General features: G+C 47.8%; 1 protein-coding gene across 13 annotated transcripts in view; it reads left to right on the top strand.

Annotated features, from left to right (window-relative positions):
* The window catches only part of NEK4 (NIMA related kinase 4), a 54,810-nt gene that overhangs the window by 20,543 nt on the left and 13,193 nt on the right, over positions 1–21,074 (top strand). For 8 of the 13 annotated variants that reach the window (XM_019489998.2, XM_014605470.3, XM_014605506.3 and 5 more), the window contains 6 exons: positions 16,648–17,064; positions 18,753–18,806; positions 19,183–19,326; positions 19,796–19,936; positions 20,313–20,379; positions 20,769–20,875. In XM_019489998.2, coding sequence (XP_019345543.1) covers positions 16,648–17,064; positions 18,753–18,806; positions 19,183–19,326; positions 19,796–19,936; positions 20,313–20,379; positions 20,769–20,875 — 930 coding nt within the window. The remainder of the gene's footprint in view (positions 1–16,647; positions 17,065–18,752; positions 18,807–19,182; positions 19,327–19,795; positions 19,937–20,312; positions 20,380–20,768; positions 20,876–21,074) is intronic. The other 5 variants (XM_014605550.3, XM_014605594.3, XM_019489997.2 and 2 more) reach the window with 5 other exon arrangements.

The raw sequence follows: 21,074 nt of genomic DNA on the forward strand, positions 1-21,074 counted from the left end.
ATCTAGGTCAGCAGCTAATTTCTAAATTAGCAGCTTCTCTTACAGTGCTGCATCTTCCTTCTGATAATTTCCGGATGCGCTAGCCAATTTATAACTTCTGAGCTAAGCTGTGGACTCACAGCTACTCACTATGAACTTTCCTTATGACTGACCAATAGCAGTACAAGCCTTTGCATTTTTCTGATAAGGTGAATTTTAACTGTGCTACTACATACAAGGCCTCACTACTTTCAAGGCCTCACTAATCTTTTACTTTAACTAAACTCTTAGCGGCAACATGCAGCTCCATACATAAACAAACAATAAAAAACACCTGGTCTAATCCTCACAGAGCGTTCAGCAAGCACCTTAGACACAGGTTTCAGCTGTCACACACGGGCTTATGCTCGGGACTGTTTAGCAGCCCCGAAACATCCTCCACTGGGATTACCCATTTTATCTTTCCTGGGGATGGGGTGTTGGGTGCAGCTAGGGAGGCCCCCAGAAGCTGGGTTGCTCTTTCCCCCATGTGGTAGTCTTGGGAGGGAGGTGGGCCTCCAATTCAGAAGGCTCCAGCTATGTTTGGGCCTCCCTATTGGCTTTGTGCCTGGAGGGGGGACCTGCACCCACTCAGTCATGGGGTGGTCCTTGGGTGGACAGGCTCTGGTAGGAGAAAGTGAGGGTTAGGGAGCCAGTTACAGCAGGGGCATGGCTAGGGGCGGATGTGGCCTGCTCCCTCTCTCCGCTTGGCTGCTGCCTTCTCTTTGGGACTCTGCCAAACTTGGTTAGGGTGCAAGGTCCCTGTAGCTCACAGGGGGGCTGGAGTGCTGGGGGCCTGAGGGGAGAGGGGTGCCAGTGGCAGGGGCACCCCTCTTGCAGTGGGACCTGCCAATGTCTTCCCTGCCTGGCCCATGGGGCACTCATGACACAAGTGCCCCGGGGCACGGCACCAGAAGCACCATAGGTCTCCCAACATATAGAAGACCCTCACCAGGGCCCCCTTAAAAGGAATCACAAGGCACCATTTGGCCTCCAGTTGCACTCCTGCTGCCAGCTGAATTATGACCTGGCAGCGGAAAGAGCACATGTGGCAGAGGCCAGGGTCTTGGCACCTCAGCGAGAGAGCCACCACCTGAGAGGGAGAACCCTCCACAGGGTTTACAGTTGGTGGAGCAGGGCCCAATTAGGGATATAGGATGGAATGAAGCTGAGGACCACCCGGGTCCCCAGCTCTTCAAGGAGCTTGATGGGGACGTACTTGCCCTCCACCACAAGCCCCCTCTCCACTGTCTTTTGTGTGGTGGCCTCCAAAGCAAGGAAAAAACCCTCTTGCCATGACAGCGGGAGGCTGCCACGATCTTGAGGGGCCTCCACCATCCAAGCCAGGGCCTGTACCCAGATCTCACAGCGCAGGTTCTCCTGCTCGGGTAGTTGGAACTTCACCCTGTGCCTATGGGCGAGTGCCAGAAAGGAGGCCCTGCCACCCAAGCTGGGTCAGCAGTGGAGGGTCCAGGCCCCATGGCTGCGGGTCACCCTGCAGTTGCCTGTGCATAATTGTGGTCCCCCTGCTTTGGAGATTGCATTGGTGGGGCCAGGGCAAGGGACAGGGCCAGGCTGAGTGGGTATGCTGGCTGGTGTAGCGCACCTGGTCCTCTCAGGCACCAGTGGTCTAGGATTGGGTGCAGGGCCCTTGCCATTCCCATCCATAGCTGTGGAGGAGCCCTTCCCACTGCCCTTGCCCTGGGTCCCTGATGGTGGCGGGAGGCTTGGAAACCTCTTCAAAGGGTCTGCCCAGGGGAGACCTCCTGGCCCTGCTGGCTCCCTGCTAGAGTCCTGCTTGCCCCTGCAGCGGTGGTCACAGGCTTGCCTGCCTCCGGACGGGGTTGGTTGGACTCTGCCCCCAGGGTGAGGGTTGTAGGGAAATGCAGCCCCTCAGGAGCCTGGCTGGAATCTGCCCCCATAGTGGGGGCTGCGGAAAGTTCTGTGGCAGCATCTGCTCCTCCAGAAGTCTCCTGCTCTGCCATTGCTTCACTTAAGGGAGGGGGAAACCAATAAAGGAAAACAAAAAATACAGCAGGGATAATGAATTCAATAGGGGCAGGCTGGAGTTGTGTGGGAAGTGAGTGGAGGGAAAGGGGAAAGGGGGCTGAAGCTTACTGAGCTACAGCCCCACGGGAAACCAGGCAGGCTATGCTGGGGAAGGTGGGGGAGGGGGACACACACACACAAGGGCTGGGGAGACTCGAGCTGGCTTACTCAGCCACACAAACACCAGGCAGCTCACATAGCCTCACATTACACTGTTGGAATCCCTCACGTCCTCCAACTTCTTACTCAGCCGGGTGACCTTTTCCCGGAGCTGGGCATTCTCTTCAGCCCCTAACCGCAGGCACATGGCCAGCAGCCATGACAGGCACCCCTTCTTGGGTTTACCCCGGGCGGCAGCGTCAAACCTAGCCCAGTAATCGGGTATGGTTCCCAGGTCCACAGGACTTACCACACAAGGGCAAAACATACAGGGGAGGCTGCTGAGGCAGGTGTAAAAAGATGGCTGGAGTATTGGAGGGGCTTTGTTTGTTGAAGCTCAGTCCAGGAGCCCCTCAGGCCTCCAGCCAGGCACTTGACAGCCGGCAGGAAACAAAGCACAGGATCAGATGCAGTAAGGCATCTGTCAGTGAGTGCAGGAGCAAACAGTCAATTAGGGAAGTTATCCAGTGCAGGTGCGGTGCAAGGTGATGCAGTGGAGAATCCCCCTCTCTCCTGAGAGGGGACAGCAGCAGTATAGGTGGCAGCAGCAGCTGTGGCAGCAGCCGTCCAGGTCAGCCACTCAAGGCATGCTTCTGGTGAAAGGGAAGGTGAAGGTTGGGGGGCTGGGAAGGGGGCAAGGGATGGCCTGTTGAGGCAGCTGGGGCAGGCAAGGCACCCTTAGGTGCTGGCAGTGATGGTGGGGGGGAGGTACCCACAGGCAGTGCAGGCCCCCTCCCCAGGCTGTCTCTTTACCACGGTTTGGTGGCAGGCTGGGCAGCAGACCAGAACAGGAGTGCAGAAGCTGGGGTGAGGTGCAGTGCAATGCGGTTGCCCTTCCTCCCCCAAGTGGGGTGGGCAGTGGCATGTGGTGTGCTGCAGAGGACCCCCCCCCCCCCCGGTGAGGGTGGGGGGTGGCAACAGCAGCAGCCCAAGGCAGGAAGGGGCACGGCCAACTTTGCCTCAAAAGCTCCTGAGAGCAAGCCAACAGCAGCAGTAGCCAGAGGCAGGAAGGGGCATGGCCATCTTCACCTCAGAAGCTCCTAAGAGCAAGCTAGCAGTAGCAGCAGAAGCAACACCAGCAGCAGCCTGGGACAGGAAGGGGCATGGCCAGCTTCCTCCCAGAAGCTCCTGAGGGCAAGTAGCCCTGAGCTGCTTGCTAAGGCAGCTTTGTATACTGCTGGGGCCAGCATAGGTGCTGGCTCCAGCCTCTAGCTCCCCATGGCTGAAGGCTCAGGAGAACCTGGGCAGGGTCAGTTTGCCCCAAATGGTACAACTTGCCTCACACCAAAGTGCATGTTCAGGCGTGTGCTGAGGCACAAATCTCCGGCACAAAATTGTGTTGCTGCTGTTTGAGCTGATGCAAGCACATGTGCCTGCATGTGTGGATACACCCTTAGAGTTTTCTTAAGAACATAAAGCAGTTAAGCACTTTGTTAACTATGTACAGAGGTAGAGGGGAATTGTATTTTGATAAAGCCAAAGCTAAGACATCAGCTAAGGGTAAAAATATCATTAGCATTTTTCTTTGAAGATGCAGATCTGTTGTGTGGAGTTGTTAAGTGTTACTGTACGCAGGCTACCGAGCTTGTATATGTTGTGGTGTTTTGTGACACTGTGTACGTAGTAGAGTATCTGACATTACTGCCCAGACTGAAGTATAGGCAAATATTTGGAAAGCATATGTAAACAGTTGGGGAAAAAACTACTGAAGTCTGACTGGAAAATCAGTCAGAGAAAAACTGCTTATTAACAGAAAAGAATACTTTGAAAACAGGTATACTCTCAAAGATTAATAACATTCTGTGCTGTTCATTTTTTGCATTGTCTGTTGGTGTGAGTTTTAAGATCCTTTCTAATATTGAAACATTAGATGTATTTAGTTTATTATGTCCTTGAGAACTACTAGAGCCCTGTTTGCCACTCTTATGGTAAGCTAGAAGGACTTCTGGTTTGTAGTCATGAGTGCAGTGTGAGTTAGTGACTTATGCTAGCCACAGTCTCTATAATAAATTGCTTGTCAAGATGTGAAATGTCATACCTTTTTTTCAAAAGACTATTCTTATGAAAGTTTTTATTTATAGCACATTCTAAGTGGGTGCATCCAGGGATGTCTCACTTACTCGTGCCTCCACTTCTAGATTGCCTCCCACTCTCCTGCCATGCCTTCACGTTTTCAAAAATTGAAACGAAAAAAGGGAGTTGAGGTGTTATCCAAAATCAGTGGTATTACTTGAGGGCAGAGATTTTCTTCACAGGGCTCCTCCTCCCCTACACCCTGTGCCTTGCCACTCCCAGTTGGATCTTGGTTAAGGTCTTGTAACATCCACCTGTACTCTGCATCTTCAGTCCTGTCCTCTCAATTTCCTAAGTTTACTTATTATTGGTAACCCATGGCCTCCAAAGTACCTGGGGTTAAGACTCCTTTTTTACTAATTTATGGCTCCCTGGCTTATTGCTCTTAATTTTATAAATCCCATGATTCCTCAGTTAACCGTCTGTCATATATCAATTTATTAACTCAATCAGTTACAATCCTTACCACTTAATGACTGGTTTATAGTTCGCTGGCTCATTAACTTAATCAATGATCCTTGTAATTCAGTGCTTAGTAGTCTGTTCCCCATTGGGACCTTAACTCAATCAATGATCCTCGTATACCTTATCAATTAATAATTATATAGCCTGTGGCTCCTTGGTGCACTCGCCTATCTTCTGGGGAAAGCTTAGCCCATCTTCACCGGTCTCATTTCAATCACCGGTTCCACCTATTCTCTCTGGCTGCAGCCTGGCAGTGGGACTTCTTAGCCCTGACCCTGGCTTTGAGTTCAGCTCTGGCTCCGGTTTCGGGTCTGACTCCAGCTCTGGTTCTATCTCCATTTCTGGCTCCGGCTCTGGGTTCGCCTCTGGCTCCGTGCCTCTATCTGGCTCGTATGGTACTTGAACTTCACATGCCTGTCCCTCTCCATGGATAAGCAAGTGTGCTGGCCGCCCCTTTGAGTCTCCGACAGAAGTCCCAGGAACCAGTGGGAGCCAACTCCGGCTGCACATGCTTGCCTGTTGCCCGGATCAGCTCCTCCAGTTCCTGCCAGTCTCTTCCAGTATCTGGGCAGCTGACAGCACATCTTTAAAGCCCACACTAAAACACCTGGTTCCCTGGGCAAGTCTCCGGGCAAGTTCCAGTCTGGTTGGCATGCACGGACCATAACAGGGCCCGGGACCAGTACCTTGTTACATACCTTCCCCTCCAGATAGGCCTGCATGCCCTTCTTACCCTCATCCCTGTTCACCCTGTGCTGTATTCTTGTTTCTTCTGATGTATTTGCATCTGATGTCAGTTACTTTTCATCCTCAAAGCTCCATGATAAGTCAGCTGTCACATTCAGTTTCCTGGTATGATGTTATATAGAGAAAACAAAAAGGTTGGAATGCTAGAGCCCAGTGCATTAGTTTAGTATTGTCTGTTTTGATGGTTTGTAGCCATTTAAGGGGGGCGCATATCAGGGATCAGAACAAACTTTCTCCCAAACAAGTAGAAGCGGAAGAGGTCTATACTTCCCTTGCTAGCCAACCACTCACTCTCAATCGTAGAATACTTTGTCTCGGGGTTCAACAACTTTTGGTTGGCATAAGCATCCAGCCTCTCCTCTCCTTCCATCCTCTGCATGAAAATGGCCTCCAAGGCCATGGTACATGCATCCATTTATGGTAAAAAAATCTTGGTGAACTTGGGGGTATAGAGCACCAGGCTTAAGCATAGAGCCTCTTTCACTTGTTTGAAGCCATGAGGGCAGTGGGTGACAACTAGATGTCCCTTCCCCCCCGCCCTTTGTCAGTTCTGTCAACAGTGTGGACAACTCTGAAAACCAGGGCATGAACTTCCTAAAATAATTGGCCAAACCCAGAAAGACTCTCAACTGTCTCTTTGTCTGGGGACATTTATAGGCCCTGATCACTTCCACTTTATTGGCAAGGGGCTGAATCCATCCCTACCTCACCTGGAAGCCTATATACTTAGTTTCATTTTGCCCCAGGGAACTCTTCTTGGGGTTCACCATCAGACCAGCATATTGAAGGTCTTTGAGGATCACCTCTAGATACTGCAGGTGTTGTTGCCATTTTTGTGAGAAAATTCAAATGTCATCTATGTATAAGCATGGTGTGGGAGCTAGGAGTTGATCCATCAGTCTTTGGAAAGAGGCTGCGGCATCGTGCAACCCAAAGGGTATCATTGTAAACTGAAAAAAACCCAATGGCATGCCAAAAGCCATTTTTGCTTTGTCCTCTTCTGCCAGCAGTACCCCTTTGTAAGGTATATATAAATTGGGCTTGCCCAGTTTGTTCTAACATTTCCTCAACAGGGGGCAAGGGGAAGGCATTGAAGGTAGAGACCGCATTAACCTTCCAAAAATCAGTATACAACCTTACAGCACCATCGGGCTTCAGGATGATCATGAGGGGACTCTGTCATGAGTTGCAGGACTCCTCATAATACCTCTTTTAATTATCTGGTCTAATTCATCCCGCACCAGCTTATATAAGTGCCTTGGGAGCTGCTTCCAGTGTTCTCTCGCTCTGTGTCCTGGGGGTATTGTTATCTGATGCTCCACCCCTCAGGCCTTCCTTGGCTCCTTGGTGAATACGTCCTCAAAACCCTTTATCAACCTCCGTAGTTGACCTCTTTGAGCCTTGGCTGTGTGTTCCCTAATTACTGGGGGTTTACCCTCTCTCCTTGGGTCTAGCCTTGCACTGACAGGTCCTAACTTGGGGTCATTGGAGATTGGGCTCATGAGCCACTCTGGCTCTTCCCAGTTTTTTAACACATTTAATATGATATATTTGTAACTCCTTCCTATGTCCCGGCTGCTCATTTTCATAGTTTATGGGGCTCACTCTCTAGACTACTCAAAATAGCTCTTGCCATTTGGAGAGAGGCTTGCTTGTGTTATCAGGGAAGAGCACCAGAACTTGATCTCCCACACAAAACTCTTCCCTTTGCTTGCCTCTCATAGTATTCTTTCTGTCTTCCCTAGTTTCTTTCCAGGTTATCTCTGTCAAGCTGCCATACGGATCAAAGTGGGCAAGAAGGCACAAAAGCCCCCATGGCTCACCAAAAGCATATGGGAATATCTCCTGGCTAAAAGGGAGGCGTATACCCAATGGAAGGGAGGGGCTATCACCAGGGAGGACTATACCTCGGTTGCTCGGGGCTGCAGGGGAGCGGTCAGGAAGGCCAAGGCAGAGATGGAACTGGGACTAGCCACCCAGATCAAGGACAGCAAGAAGTCCTTTTTTAAATACAGAGGGGGCAAAAAGAAGGTACCGGGTAACGTGGGGCCTCTGCAAGACATGCTAGGAAATCTGGTCATCGCACCAGACGACAAAGCTAACCTATTGAACAATTTCTTTGCCTCCATTTCCTGAGCAGGGACCGGGTCACCCTCCCACACCTGGACCCCCGTAGGCCCCAGGGGAGGCGCATCCAGACCTAGGGTCAGTGAGGATCTAAGTCAAGGAACTTCTGGAGGGACTGGACATATTTAAATCAGCTGGTCCTGACGATCTCCACCCCAGAGTGCTGAGGGAATTAGCAGAGGTCATTGCAGGACCCCTGGCACGGCTTTACGAGCACTTGTGGTGCTCTGGTATGGTGCCAGAGAACTGGAAAAGGGCCAATGTGGTTCCCATTTTCAAAAAAGGGAGGAAGGAGGACGCAGGAAACTATAGGCCAGTTAGTCTTACCTCGATCCTGGGTAAGCTTTTTGAGAGAATTATCCTGGCGCATGTCCGCGAGGGGCCAGCAGGGGAGATTATGCTTAGGGGCAACTAACATGGGTTCATTAGAGGCAGGTCCTGTCAGACCAACCTGGTGGTCTTCTATGACCAGGTCACAAAATCCTCAGACGCAGGGGTAGCAGTGGACGTAGTCTTTCTGGACTTTAGGAAGGCCTTCGGCACTGCCTCTCACTCCATTCTCATTAACAAACTAGGGGACTGTGGTGTTGACACCTACACAGTCAAATGGGTCACTAACTGGCTGGAGGGCCGCACCCAGAGAGTGGTGGTGGATGGGTCTTTTTTGACCTGGAGGGATGTGGGCAGTGGAGTTCCGCAGGGCTCGGTCCTTAGGCCTGCGCTGTTCAACATCTTCATCAGCGACTTGGATGAGGGGGTAAAAAGCACCCTGTTCAAATTCGCAGATGACACTAAGATGTGGGGGGAAGTGGGCACGCTAGAAGGGAGGAATAGGCTGCAGTTGGACCTAGACATGTTACAGAGGTGGGCCGATGAGAACAGGATGGGTTTCAACACTGACAAGTACAAGGTACCGCATGTGGGGAGGAAGAACCAGCAGCATACCTACAGGCTGGGGAACTCCCTTCTCATCAGTGCAGAGGCAGAAAAGGATCTTGGAATCATTATTGATGCCAAAATGAACATGGGCTGACAGTGTGGAGACGCGGTCAGGAAGGCCAACTGCACCTTGTCATGCATCCACAGATGCATCTCAAGCAGGTCCAAGGAGGTGATCCTCCCCCTCTATGCGACACTGGTCAGGCCACAGTTGGAGTACTGTGTCCAGTTCTGGCCGCCGCATGTCAGGAGGGATTTGGACAACATGGAGAGGGTCCAGAGGAGGGCCACTTGCATGATAAGGGGGCAGCAGGGCAGACCCTACGAGGAGAGGCTAAGGGACCTGAACCTGTTCAGCCTCCACAAGAGAAGGTTGAGGGGACATCTAGTGGCCGTTTACAAACTAGTTAGAGGGAACCAGCAGGCACTGGGGGAGTCCCTGTTCCCCCGAGCACTCCCAGGAGTGACAAGAAATAACTGTCACAAGCTGACAGAGGGTAGATTTAGACTAGACATCAGGAGGCACTACTTCACTGTCAGGGCGGCCAGGATCTGGAACCAACTCCCGAGAGAAGTGGTGGTGGCTCCTACCCTGGGGGGTCTTTAAGAGGAGGCTAGATGAACACCTTGTCGAGGTCGTTTGACCCTAGTACTCTTTCCTGCCATGGCAGGGAGTCGGACTTGATGATCAGTTCAGGTCCCTTCCAACCCTACAGAATATGAAACTGTACCTATTCTAAGTGTTCTCCTTAATCCTATGACCTGTTGTGGACCCTCGCCTGCTTGCTGGCTCTAGCTCTTGCCAGCCTTCACAGAACACGTTTAGCAGTCCCTTAGGATGATGGTCATATACGAGTTCAAATGGAGAGCAGCCCATTGAGGCCTGCGGCACCTCTCAGACGGCAAATAAACATAATAGACATGAATCCCAATTCCTTGGATCTCCCTAGATAAAAGTTTTGATCACATTCTTCAAAGTACGATTAAAACATTCCACCAGGCCATCTGTCTGGGGTGATATACCAAGGTCTGCAGCTGTCTAATCTTTAAAGTTTTGTTGACACCTTTCAATATGCTGGACATAAAGTTAGTCCCTTTGTCTGTTAAAGTCTCTTGGGGAATTCCCACTTGGGGTATCCATTTGATCAACACTTCTGCTACTCTGGGGGCAGTCATTAACCTCAAAGGAACTGTGTCAGGGTATCTTGTGGCATCGTACAGAATAACCAACATGAAATGAGCACCCATGGCAGTCTCAGGAAATGGGCCAGCAATATCGAATGGTTTTTGGATAAACATAGATTCATAGAAGTTTGGGTCAGAAGGGACCTCAGTAGATCATCAAGTCTGACCCCCTACCCTGGGCAGAAAAGAGCATTGGGGTCAGCTTGGGGATAGGTGCATGTCTAGTCTCCTCTTAAAGACCCCCAAGGTAGGGGAGAACACCACCTCCCTTCAAAGCCCATTCCAGCAACTGGCAGTCCTTACCATAAAGAAGCTGTTCCTGATGTCTAACCTAAATCTGCTCTCAGTCAGTTTGTGGCTGTTGTTCCTAGTTACCCCAAGGGGTGCCCTGGTAAACAGAACATCTCCTATTTCTTGCTGCCCCCTCCCCCCAGCGATGAATTTGTAGGCGGCCACAAGATCACCTCTCAGCCTTCTCTTGCGGAGGCTGAAGAGATCCAGGTCCCTCAGTCTCTCTTCATAGGATTTTGCCTGCAGGCCCCTAACCATAAGAGTGGCCCTCCTCTGAACCCTCTCAAGATTCTCCGCATCCCTCTTGAAGTGCAACACCCAAAACTGGACACAGTACTCCAACTGCAGCCTGACCACTGCCACATAGAGGGGAAGTATCACCTCCCTGGACCTGTTCGTCATGCACCTGCTAATGCATGATAAAGTGTGGTTAGCTTTATTTTGTTACATTGACGACTTATATTCATCTTGGAGTCAGATATGACTCAGAGATCACTTTCCACTGCTGTACTGCTAAGACGGTCCTCCCCCAGCCTGTAAGTGTGTTGGTGATTCCTTCTCCCTAGGTGCAGCACTTTGCACTTGTCTTTCTTGAACTGCATCCTATTCTGTTCAGCTCATTTTTTCAACCTGTCGAGATCCACCTGGATTTGTTCTGTACTGTCTAGTGTGTTAACTGTACCCCATAATTTGGTATCATCCATGAATTTGGGCAGAGTGCTCTCCATGCCCTCATCCAAGTTGCTGATGAAGACATTGAATAGCACAGGTCCAAGGATTGAGCCTTGGGGGACCTCACTGCCCACATCTTTCCAGGTCAATACCAACCCATCCACCACCAATGTCTGGGTGCAACCTCTAAGCCAATTTGCCACCCAACTGACAGTGTAATCATCTACGTCACAGCCGCTCAGTTTATTTATGAGAATAGGATGAGTTACCATATCAAAGGCCTTCTTAAAATCCAAGTAAATGACATCTACCTCCTCTCCTGCATCTAAGGATTTTGTGACCTGGTCATAAAAAGAAACAAGGTTAGTCAGGCAGGATCTACATGCTATGAATCTGTGCTGGTTGCCCTTCAGCATTATTTTTCCTGCTGGACTCCCACAAATGTGATCCTTAATAATTTTTCTAAGGTTTTGAAGAGCTCAGCCTTGTCCCCCCCTATCTGTCATTAATTGCCCTAGTTTGTCCTATAGGGATCCTATGCTACCCTGTGCCTTCTTTTTACTCACTATATACCTGAAAAAGGACTTTTTGTTGTGTTTAATTTTTGTTGCCTACCTAAATTCCATTTCTGCTTTGGCCTTTCTAACTGCCTCCCTGCAAGTGCAGGCCAAGTAGGTGTACTCTGGTTTGGTAGCTACCCCTTGCTTCCACAGCCCATATGCCTCTTTTTTTGCCCCTTGGTTTTCCTGGATTTTCCTGTTCAGCTGAGAGGGTTTCTTGGCCCTTTTGCCCCCTTTCCTGTGCAATGGGATTGCCTCCTGCACCCAAAGGATTGCTCCCTTTAGAAATGACCACCCTTCCTGGACTTCCATCTCACCAATGCTCCTATTCTTCAGTGCCTCACTAACTAATCTCCTGAGCACAATGAAATTAGCCTTTCTGAAGTCTAGCACTTCTGCCCTACTGGTTATCTTTTCCACCCTGTGCCAGATAGTGATTTCAGTCAACTGATGGTCACTGTTCCCTAGTTACCTTGTGTCTGTAGATCTCCCACCAGCATCCCCTGTAACCATCACCAAGTCCAGTAAGGTGTTTCCCGTATTGGGACCGTATACCTCCTGTGTTAGGTGAAGGTCCTGTATGCAAGTTAAGAACCTACATGAATGGTTGAATCTAGCTAACTGCTTCTCCCAGCAGATGTCAGGATAGTTTAGGTCACCCATGACAACCATGTCCCTTATCGATACAGTCTCTGAGAATTGTCTTGAGAATTCCAGGTCCAGCTCATCCTCCTGATTCATAGATTCATAGATGTTTTAGTCGGAAGGGACCTCAGTAGGTCATTGAGTCTGACCCTCAGCCTGCATGGTGGTGGCTGTGGCTTCCTCTACTGCACTCTCCTCCAGTGCTGCCAGAGCCTTCTATCTATTCCCCAGTTGCACTGGGAAAGCTGTCTCAGCAGCACGATGTCTGGCTCTAGAGGTGACCATCTTCCATTCATCTGCATTAGGTCCCTCATGTGTTGTGTCTCCATCAGATGTCTGATCCTGCAAAGTATGAAAGTACTTATCAATCTCATCCTCTGCAGCCCTGATCCCCTGCAGCCTGCTAACCTCTGCCTGGAGTTCTCTCACCTGCCCCTCCAGGGTCTCAAGCAGGGCACACCTGGGACAGGTGAGGGGACTCCTGGGACCCCCACTGCCACCAGGCCCCAGAGGTACTGTCAGGCAACCCCTGCAGACAGGGGGCCAGGGCACCACTGACCCATCCAAGGGCCCCATGTGGGTGGAGGCCTCAGAGGAGCCCCGGGTGGGAGGTGGCATCGGAGCAGTGTCTCTGGCTGCACGCTGTGCCATAACCCCCATTGAAAGACTCCTCCTTTTTCATTCACCTGAAGTCTCTGTCCGACGCTGCCTCCTCTTAGAGTTCAGGCCCCTCTTGTGCAAACTCCGGCGCTCCCCTAAAGAGTACACCTGTTTGCTTGGCCTGTTCATACGGCTCAGGAGCTTAGCTCCTTCCTGGCTTGGCTATATGGGGATGGGAGGATGGAAAAACCCTACCCGATTCCCTACAGCCAGCAGGGGCATCAATGGAGCCCTAGAGGGGGTAACATCTGAGGCCAGCTGAAAAGCTGGGCATGCTCAGCAGAAGTGTTCCACCTTCTTGTGTATGCTGGGCCAATATACTATACCCACTGCATTAAACGGGACTCCATCTTAATCTCTACCCAAATACCGCCCCCCGCCCAGCCGCATGAGTACGTGAGCAATGTGCAGTAGGGCTTCTCTGTACGTCTGGGGCACCAGCACCTGTGCACCTCTGTTCCAATGAAGCATATCAGGTCTTAGCTCAAAGTACTGATAAGTCGCCATCAGTTCTGTGCATAATGCCTCCCTGTCTTGCTTCATTATCCCCATCTTATAAACATGGCAAAAAGTGGATTCTCTGGCTTGTTCATCCCAGAATTGACCCTTTGCATTAACCTCTCCTGTTGCTGCTTTTCCTCTATCCCAGAGGCTGGTTCATCCCCAGTCAGGCCCTCTTCCTGGGTCTCCTGGATTGTCTTCTTCCATATATGCACAGCCCTGTGCCCCAGGGCTTGATCTATCACCTTGTGAAAGTAAGGCCAGTCCTGCCCCAAAAACATGGGGCACAGCAGCCTCTGTGCTAAACCCACTGCTACTTTTTCCATTTTGCCCATTACAGTTGACATTACCCATTGGAGAGGGTGGGGGGGCAGTATGTGTAAGTTGCCCTGTGCATGCATACCATGCTGACCATGGTATCTTCTTTACCCATCTGTGGAGGCTGTGGCAGAATGCCATCTCTGTCTCTCCCCAAACTCTATATTCAGGCGAATGATCAATCTGATAATTTGGTTACCATGGTCATTGCAGAGGGCAGACACCCCTGGCCCCATCAGCTTCAGGTAACCCTGAGTTGTAACCTGAGCTGGAAACATTCCTGAGTGAGGGAGAAACCTGCTTCCTCTGCCTACATGACTGGCCTCACACACTTGGGTGGGGGCTTAAACTCCCTATTATTCTAAGCAATGTCATCATGACTGGGAAGTGGCTAGAGACGCTGCCAGTCTATCTGGCAACCAGTGATGCATTTCAAATTGGTTGGCTGGCAGCCAACAACTGCTGGCCTTTATTGGATTAGGTAAGTGAGGTCATACGGTCTATATAAGTTAAGGACTGCCCAGGAAGCAGGGCAGCAGTCATGATGAAAACTCTCAGAGAACCTGGACCATCTGAAACTCTCTCTCTCTCTCTCAACTTATGATCAGTGATCTGCTTGCCTCCAGAGGGAATCTCCACCTGCTTCTGGATGATACTTGTGAGTAGGCCACTTGAGATCTAACTAGATAAATAGCTTGCAGTAACTTGGATGTATGGTCAAAGGCTACCATGCCACTGTTTGTTCTAATGTATTTCTCTGACACTGCTCTAACCAATAAAGTTCTCCTCTGTACCTAGTGTGGAAGACTTATTGGGAGAGGGTCTAGATTATGCCTTGGGGGTCCCCTTGGATCAGCTAACTAAGGGATACTACTATTTGTAATTCAGACTGAGGGAAGCACCCCAAGTTCTTGCAGTGGGTCAAGTACCCCTCAAGGACTACTAGGCCTGTGTTTCCCAGGGAGCACAGGGCCAAGGTCAGTCCAGACCCTGTGTGGTGGTGGTGTTACCCCCAGGCTTGCGGATGTGTTCCAGGAAGGGGGTCAGCCAGATGTGAGGCGCCCCCAGGGAAGCACTCAGAGCCTGGAAGGTGGTCAGGTGCAGTGAGGTGGGTGGCTAAACGCAGGAGCACCCCCTACTGGCCTGCCACAGGGGCAGCAACTCATCGTTTATTGTAGCCTGTGCACACCAAGAATCCACCACAGGAAGTATTATTAGGTCTATTTTAGCATCCACCATTGGTCTTGGTACTCTGGTTGGTCCCATTTGCCACCCAAAGCTGCAATCCATTATTTCTTTGTATGGACTCTTTGGGGATTTTTCACCCTGGCTGTGGTGTAGTCCTTTCCAGGGGCATCCTTCTTGCATTTTCCATGGACAGTTACGGGCCATATGCCCAAGGCCTCTGCATCAATAGCACACAATTTCTCAGGTCCCCAAGCCTCTAAACGGATGGAACTGGCTTAGAGGCATTTCCAGTTTTCTGGATGCCAGGTCCTGTCTCTTGGTCTCCCAATAAGCCTCCCCTTCAGCTCCCATAAAGCCTCAGTGAGGTGGAGAGCCTCTTCCACCGTCTGAGGCTGCTGCTTCCAGATCCACTTTTATATGCCCTCCAAATCAGCAAGGAATTGCTTTAGGGGGAATAGGTTCAACACCTCTGGCACAGTCTTCCCCTCTGGTTGAACCCATCTCTCAATTAAATCCCTCAGTGCCTGGGCCAGTATCCTTGGCCATTTGTCTTCCCATTGCTTCTTGACACACAACTGTTGTTAATAATATTCTGGTGCGCTCTTAAGTTGGTACAGTATGGCATTCTTTACTTCTTGATAGTCATTCACCTAGGCTCTGGACAGGTCCCTATAAGCTGCCTGAGCTGGGCCTAACTGATTGGCCCACCGGTTTTAGTCCCAACCAGTAGCCAGTGTGACTCTCTTGAAGGTCTCTTAAGTATGCTTCAACATCATTGTCTGCCATCATCTTTAGTACTCTGACCCCTTTGGTGGCCCAGATCACCGTGGCTTGTTGTGCCTTTTTTTTTCCTCCATTCAGCTCCTGTTGTCTATTCAATAGCATGATGCGGGCCTCAGCCTCCTGGGACCGTACGCTCACCAGCTCCTCCATTTGTGTTTGCTGTCCATAAAACAACTGTATCACTAGTCCTCAGGCTTGTTGTCAATTCTGGTGGACCCCCCCTGTTCCTGTTGGTGGTTTTATGTCCATCTCATCAAATGGCTCTCTTTCCCAAGATTGGCCTCATTCTAAGTTTCCCAGCCAACGCACCACTGTAAGCGGGTGCATCCAGGGACGTCTCAGTGGCTCACGCCTCCACTTCTAGATCACTTCCCACTCGCCTGCCATACTTTCACATTTTCAGTAGTTGAAAAGAAAAAAGGGAGATGAGTTATCCAAAATCAGCAGTATGACGCAAGGACAAAGATTTTCTCCCTGGCTTATCGCTCTTAATTTTATAAATCCCATGATTCCTCAATTAATCGTCTGTCATATATCTGTTTATTAATTCAATAAGTTATCATCTTTACCTTTGAATGAGTAGTCTACTGCTCACCGGCTCATCAACTTAATCAACGATCCTTATAATTCAACATTTTAATAGTCCATTCCCTTAACTCAATTGATGATCCTCTTATACCTTATCAATAATTTTATAGCCTGCCAGCTTATCAGTTCATTCACCTATCTTCTGGGGAAAGCTTACCGTCTTCACTGGTCTCATCTCAATCACTTGGTAGTAAGACTTCCTGGCCCCAGCTCTAGCCCCGGCCTTGGCACCGGCTCTGGGTTCAGCTCTGGCTCCAGCTTACACAGTACTTGAACTTCCCATGCCTTCCTCTCTCCAAGGATGAGCAAGTGTGGCAGCCACCCCTTTGAAACTCTGGTGGAACTCCCAGGAGCCAATGGGAGCTGGCTTTTGCTGCACATATTTGCCTGCCACCCAGATCGGCCCCTGCCAGCATCCAGGCAGTGACAGTGCAAAAGTCCCCAGGTAAGTCTCTGAGTGAGCTCCGGTCTGGCTAGCATTCATGGACCATAACAGGACCCGGGACTAGTGTCCTATTACATGTTGTATTAAAGCTTAAAATGGTACGTAATAATTTTCATTACAACTTTTGTATTATTTAACACATTTGTGACTAGTTTAGATGCCTAGAACATTTCTGATAAATCTATTATGGAAATAACTGAGAGGGTAATTACTCTTTTTTTTTTCTAATTATAGAATGAAGAAAAGCATTTAATTAAAGATAAAGCTGTTGACATTTGTCACTCAGAGAAAACAGCAGCCGAGCCTGAAAAAAAACCAATAAAAAATGAGATGAACAACAAAAGAGCTTCCATAGCAACAGTGAGCAAAGTGGATATTGATATTTTGCTGTCTGAAACAAGGAACTGTAAGAATGACTGTTCAGTGCAAGATAATAAAATGGGCAATTTAAGTATTCCTAGTGATGCAGGAATTAAAGTAAAACCTAGTGGCCCACAGACGGAGGACAGTGGACTACAACAAAACATAAACCCAGGTTTGGAAGCTGAAAGTGGGGATCCTAAAAAGTTACCTGTTGGAGTCATAGATGAGAGTCACAATACTCTGAAGCTCATGCAAACCATCTCAGGAGACCAAAAGCAAATTGACAAGGTAATTTTTTTAAGGCTTAGACAAATGTTTTCAAAGTGTAATTGTTGGACATCAGGGGGGTTTTAGAAAGCAGTACAAATCTGCTGCACATAAGTGCCACCTCAGGCACTTCAATAAGGACATGGAAAAACTTGAGGGGGTCCAGAAAGAGCCACCTGTATAATCATGGACTTGCAAGGTAAGCCATACGAGGAAAGGCTGAGGGACCTGGGCCTCTTTAACCTAAAGAAGAGAAGGTTGAGAGGGGACTTGATAGTGGCTTACTGCTATATCAGAGGAGTGCATCAGGAGCTCAGTGAACAACTGGTCACCAGGGCACCCCTGGGGAAGACCAGGACCAATGGATATACAAACTCCTGGAAGGTCGCTTCAGGCTTAATACCAGGAAAAACTCCTTCGCAGTCAGGTTGTCCAGACTGGAATAAACTCCCTCCGGAGGTGGAGCAGTCACCTACCCTGGTGGTTTTCAAGAGGAGACTGGACAGTCACCTCAATGAGGTCACTTGACCCCGGTTGTCTTTCTGCTTCGAGCGGGGGGGCTGGACCCGATGATCTGTGAGGTCCCTTCCAGCCCCTAACAATCTATGAATCTAACATGGCAGGGCACTACAGATCAAGGTCTTGAGGTACTTTAAGCAGTTAGGAGCCCTAGTAGCTCTGTAGCATTGCACCCACATACTTTAATGGTTCAAATTTGTTGTTCTTGCCTAGAAGCAAATTTCTTTCTACTCCTGCTATGAAGTGATGAGGCAAGAACTTTTTTGGAGATATTTGAAGCAGGATATACTTCCCTCTTGGCCATATTCACCCCTTATTTGTATGTTAGAGACAGAGAGAAAGGAAGGACAGCTTAGCAGAAAACTGATTAAAGAAGATGAAAGATAGGGAAGGAAAGTAAAAGAGTGGGAAAGACTGAAGGGAAGTATAAAAAGTTAAGAGAAAGATGAAAAGGAAATATAAAGTTAGAGCAAGGGAAAAGGGAAACTGCTTAATGGAGATAAGAGACTTTATTAAGGGGAAAGAGTGAAGTAATGAACAGAAAAGAAGCGAGGCTCTTAAAGAAAAATATGTTGGGTGGTGGGTGGAGAAGTATTCTGGATAATCAGTCCCTGTAAAGAAATGCCATGGCCCAGCCTCCTTCCCAGGTTTTTTCCTGTCTTAGGTGGTTAATGATCACAGACATACAGGCCAGTGTCCTATTCCCTGCACTCCTTTAACACATTCTACCAAGTGAAAGAACTAGGGGGAGTCACTGGCCTTGCAGTCCTCTGGTGTCAAACACTTGGGCTCTTTAAAAAAGTATATTAAAGTATAACTGATTTTCCTGTTACACTTGCCTTGGATTTCAATGTAAAAAATCTGGTCTCCTGGCTGTGTAGCCTTCAGTTCTATCTAGTCACACACTAAAGAACATTGTTATATTTAATTGACGATAGATTTTTTTATCAACCTTTTTCATGAGACAAATTGCATTACCAATACTTAACACTTTTACAATTGATCTGCTTTAGTCTAAACAACATTCAGTCCGTTTTTAAGAGGCAAAGATTTTAGTGGGTGATTTATTGGATCAATTGCATGGTTAGTTGGTATATAGATATCACACTCAAAAAAAATCCCTGCGTCTCCCCTGTTTTTTGGACTATCAAAGCTACAACATCACTCCAACACTGCCAATTATTTTTCAGAGTTTGGATTATACTGAGAAGTTGATGGCACCTTTTGTACCTATCATATTTCAGGTGAGTTTTCAAGCATTAATTTTGGCTGGTTCTTTGACCTAAAATGAATAGTACTTCTTTAAAGGGAATCCCAAATATTGTTCCTGGTGAGCCACTACACCCCACAATGAGCTGTGCCCCCCCACCCCACCCACTTTTCCCATATAGTATTTGATTTGTGGAGTAGGTTTACCAGTGTGTTCTGTTCCACCGTCCTAATAGTGATTCAGAAATCCTCTTCATTGTAACAGATCTCACACTTTGTTAACATACTTTTGTTTTGTGGCTTAAATGCTAAAATTGAATGATGATATAGAGACTTGTAAAAGTTGTGTGTACGTTAGAAGTAGAAAAATACATGTTAAACACTCGGGGGGGGTGGGGTTCTGCTTCTTAGGATGAAGCTGTTCATGGAAAACCAGGAGGAGCTCAGGAAAAAATCACTTCTCACTTAAAGCCTCATAGTTCTGCCAGTGAACCCTCCCTCTCACGGCAGCGACGAAAGAAGAAAAAGGAACTAGCTGACATTTGTTCGGAAAAGGTGCAAGTGAATAAAAGTAGCTTAAATTTGACAGCATTCTGCTTTTTTAGCCTCTTCCTATCCTCTAACATGTATAATGCTTTTTAGACCGTTTCAAAAAGATCATGTTTAAAATAGAACATGGTTCATGAATAATCTAATTTCCTAAATGTTCATATAAATGAATTCATAACATAATGTGGAACTATTGACTTTGGTAAATGTATTTTTGTTCTTTTGAATGGGTATTAACTAAACATGGCCAAAGAGGGAGGTGGGAGGATATTAAAGTAGATAAAGAACAAGGGACAGGGATGGAGTTGAAAATGTATTCACTTCATTTTGTGTCCTCTGATAGAACCTGGAATGAAACCCAAGAGACTGGATTTAGTACTTTCCTCACAGACTTGTGCTTCTACTTCCAGATTTCATAGATTTTTTTTAATTTGTTGAGAGAGAAGACTGTGACCATGTACTGTTTCTCTCTAAGTTCAGTGCAATTGCTTCTCAGCCTCTGCCTTCTCCACCTGATGTGGATGTGAAGATTACCCAAAGCCATGCAAATCAACATGTTGCTGAAGTCTCAGATTCTGTAAATAGCATTAAAAACAGTCAGATGTTAATTTCAGAGGTTGGTACTAAACATTTTATATGCAAGTTTTGTTGTTTTCTTCTGAGCAGTTTTCTCCACAGCCAAGTGCATAGTGAGGTAGGGGAAGAAAGACGTAATTGTAGCTGTCCTCCCTAAATGAAGTTCTGCCTTTTTAAATGATAGATTCCCTCTCATAACTGAAACAGTTATGAGAAGCTGTTGGAGGCTCCTTTCATGCAGGGCTCATTGAACACTATGGGGAAATTAATACAATCCATGCTAAACAAGTTGAGAGCCATGGTTAATAGCCATCTTTTTCCAGAGGCATTAGGGTGAAGGATTTTTGTTTCACATGCTGCGAACTGCAAAAAACACTGTGATTACCACATTGATATTCATTTGATTTATTTTAAAGGATCGACCCCTGTCAGCAAGAGAGAGGAGGAGACTAAAACAGTCACAGGAAGAGATGTTTCCTTCTGGTAACTTGTATTTGCATGTTGACTCTTTTACATGCAGAGCCTTATGCCTTCTCTGTGGAGAACTACAGTCTGCTTTTTAGTATATTTTCCCCCCAAGCGATTCCTTAAGATGTACTTTTAGTGTTAATAGGAGCTTTTATTTAGCATGACTATTTTTCTAAGGCTCATTCTGTATTATGCATGGTAGCAATTTGTATCTGAAATATGTGGGAAGAGGAGGAAATCCATTTTTCAGCTAGAAGTGTTGTCTTCTGTTTAGAAAAACAGATTACTCTACTTCCCAGTGCTATGTTCTGCCAGGTTTTAGCTTTTCCTTTCATGAGCCATGGAATTAATTCAAAATAAATGTAAACAAATAAATACTGTTAAAAAGTTTGTCATTCTTTCAGTGTCTGACGCAAAACGAACATCACATAATGCAGTTGCTGAAGCAAAATTACATGTGGAAAATCGTATTAAAGTTTCTCAGTCCTCAACAGAGTCCAGTATTTCTCAGGTAAACTGGGGTCATCTGCTTTTTAAATATTTAAATACAGGCCCATGTGAGAATCAAAATGAACTGAGGGACTTGTAACACAAAAATTATTTACTGTAGAGAGCACATAGCCAATAAAACTACACAGCTATTCTGAAGCTGTTGCCTCCCAAAAAGTTATGAGTTACAGTTGCTGCCAATAGCTTACCTCATATTTGAC

Source organism: Alligator mississippiensis, chromosome 12, assembly GCF_030867095.1.
Source record: "Alligator mississippiensis isolate rAllMis1 chromosome 12, rAllMis1, whole genome shotgun sequence".
Classification (NCBI taxonomy): Eukaryota; Metazoa; Chordata; order Crocodylia; family Alligatoridae; genus Alligator; species Alligator mississippiensis.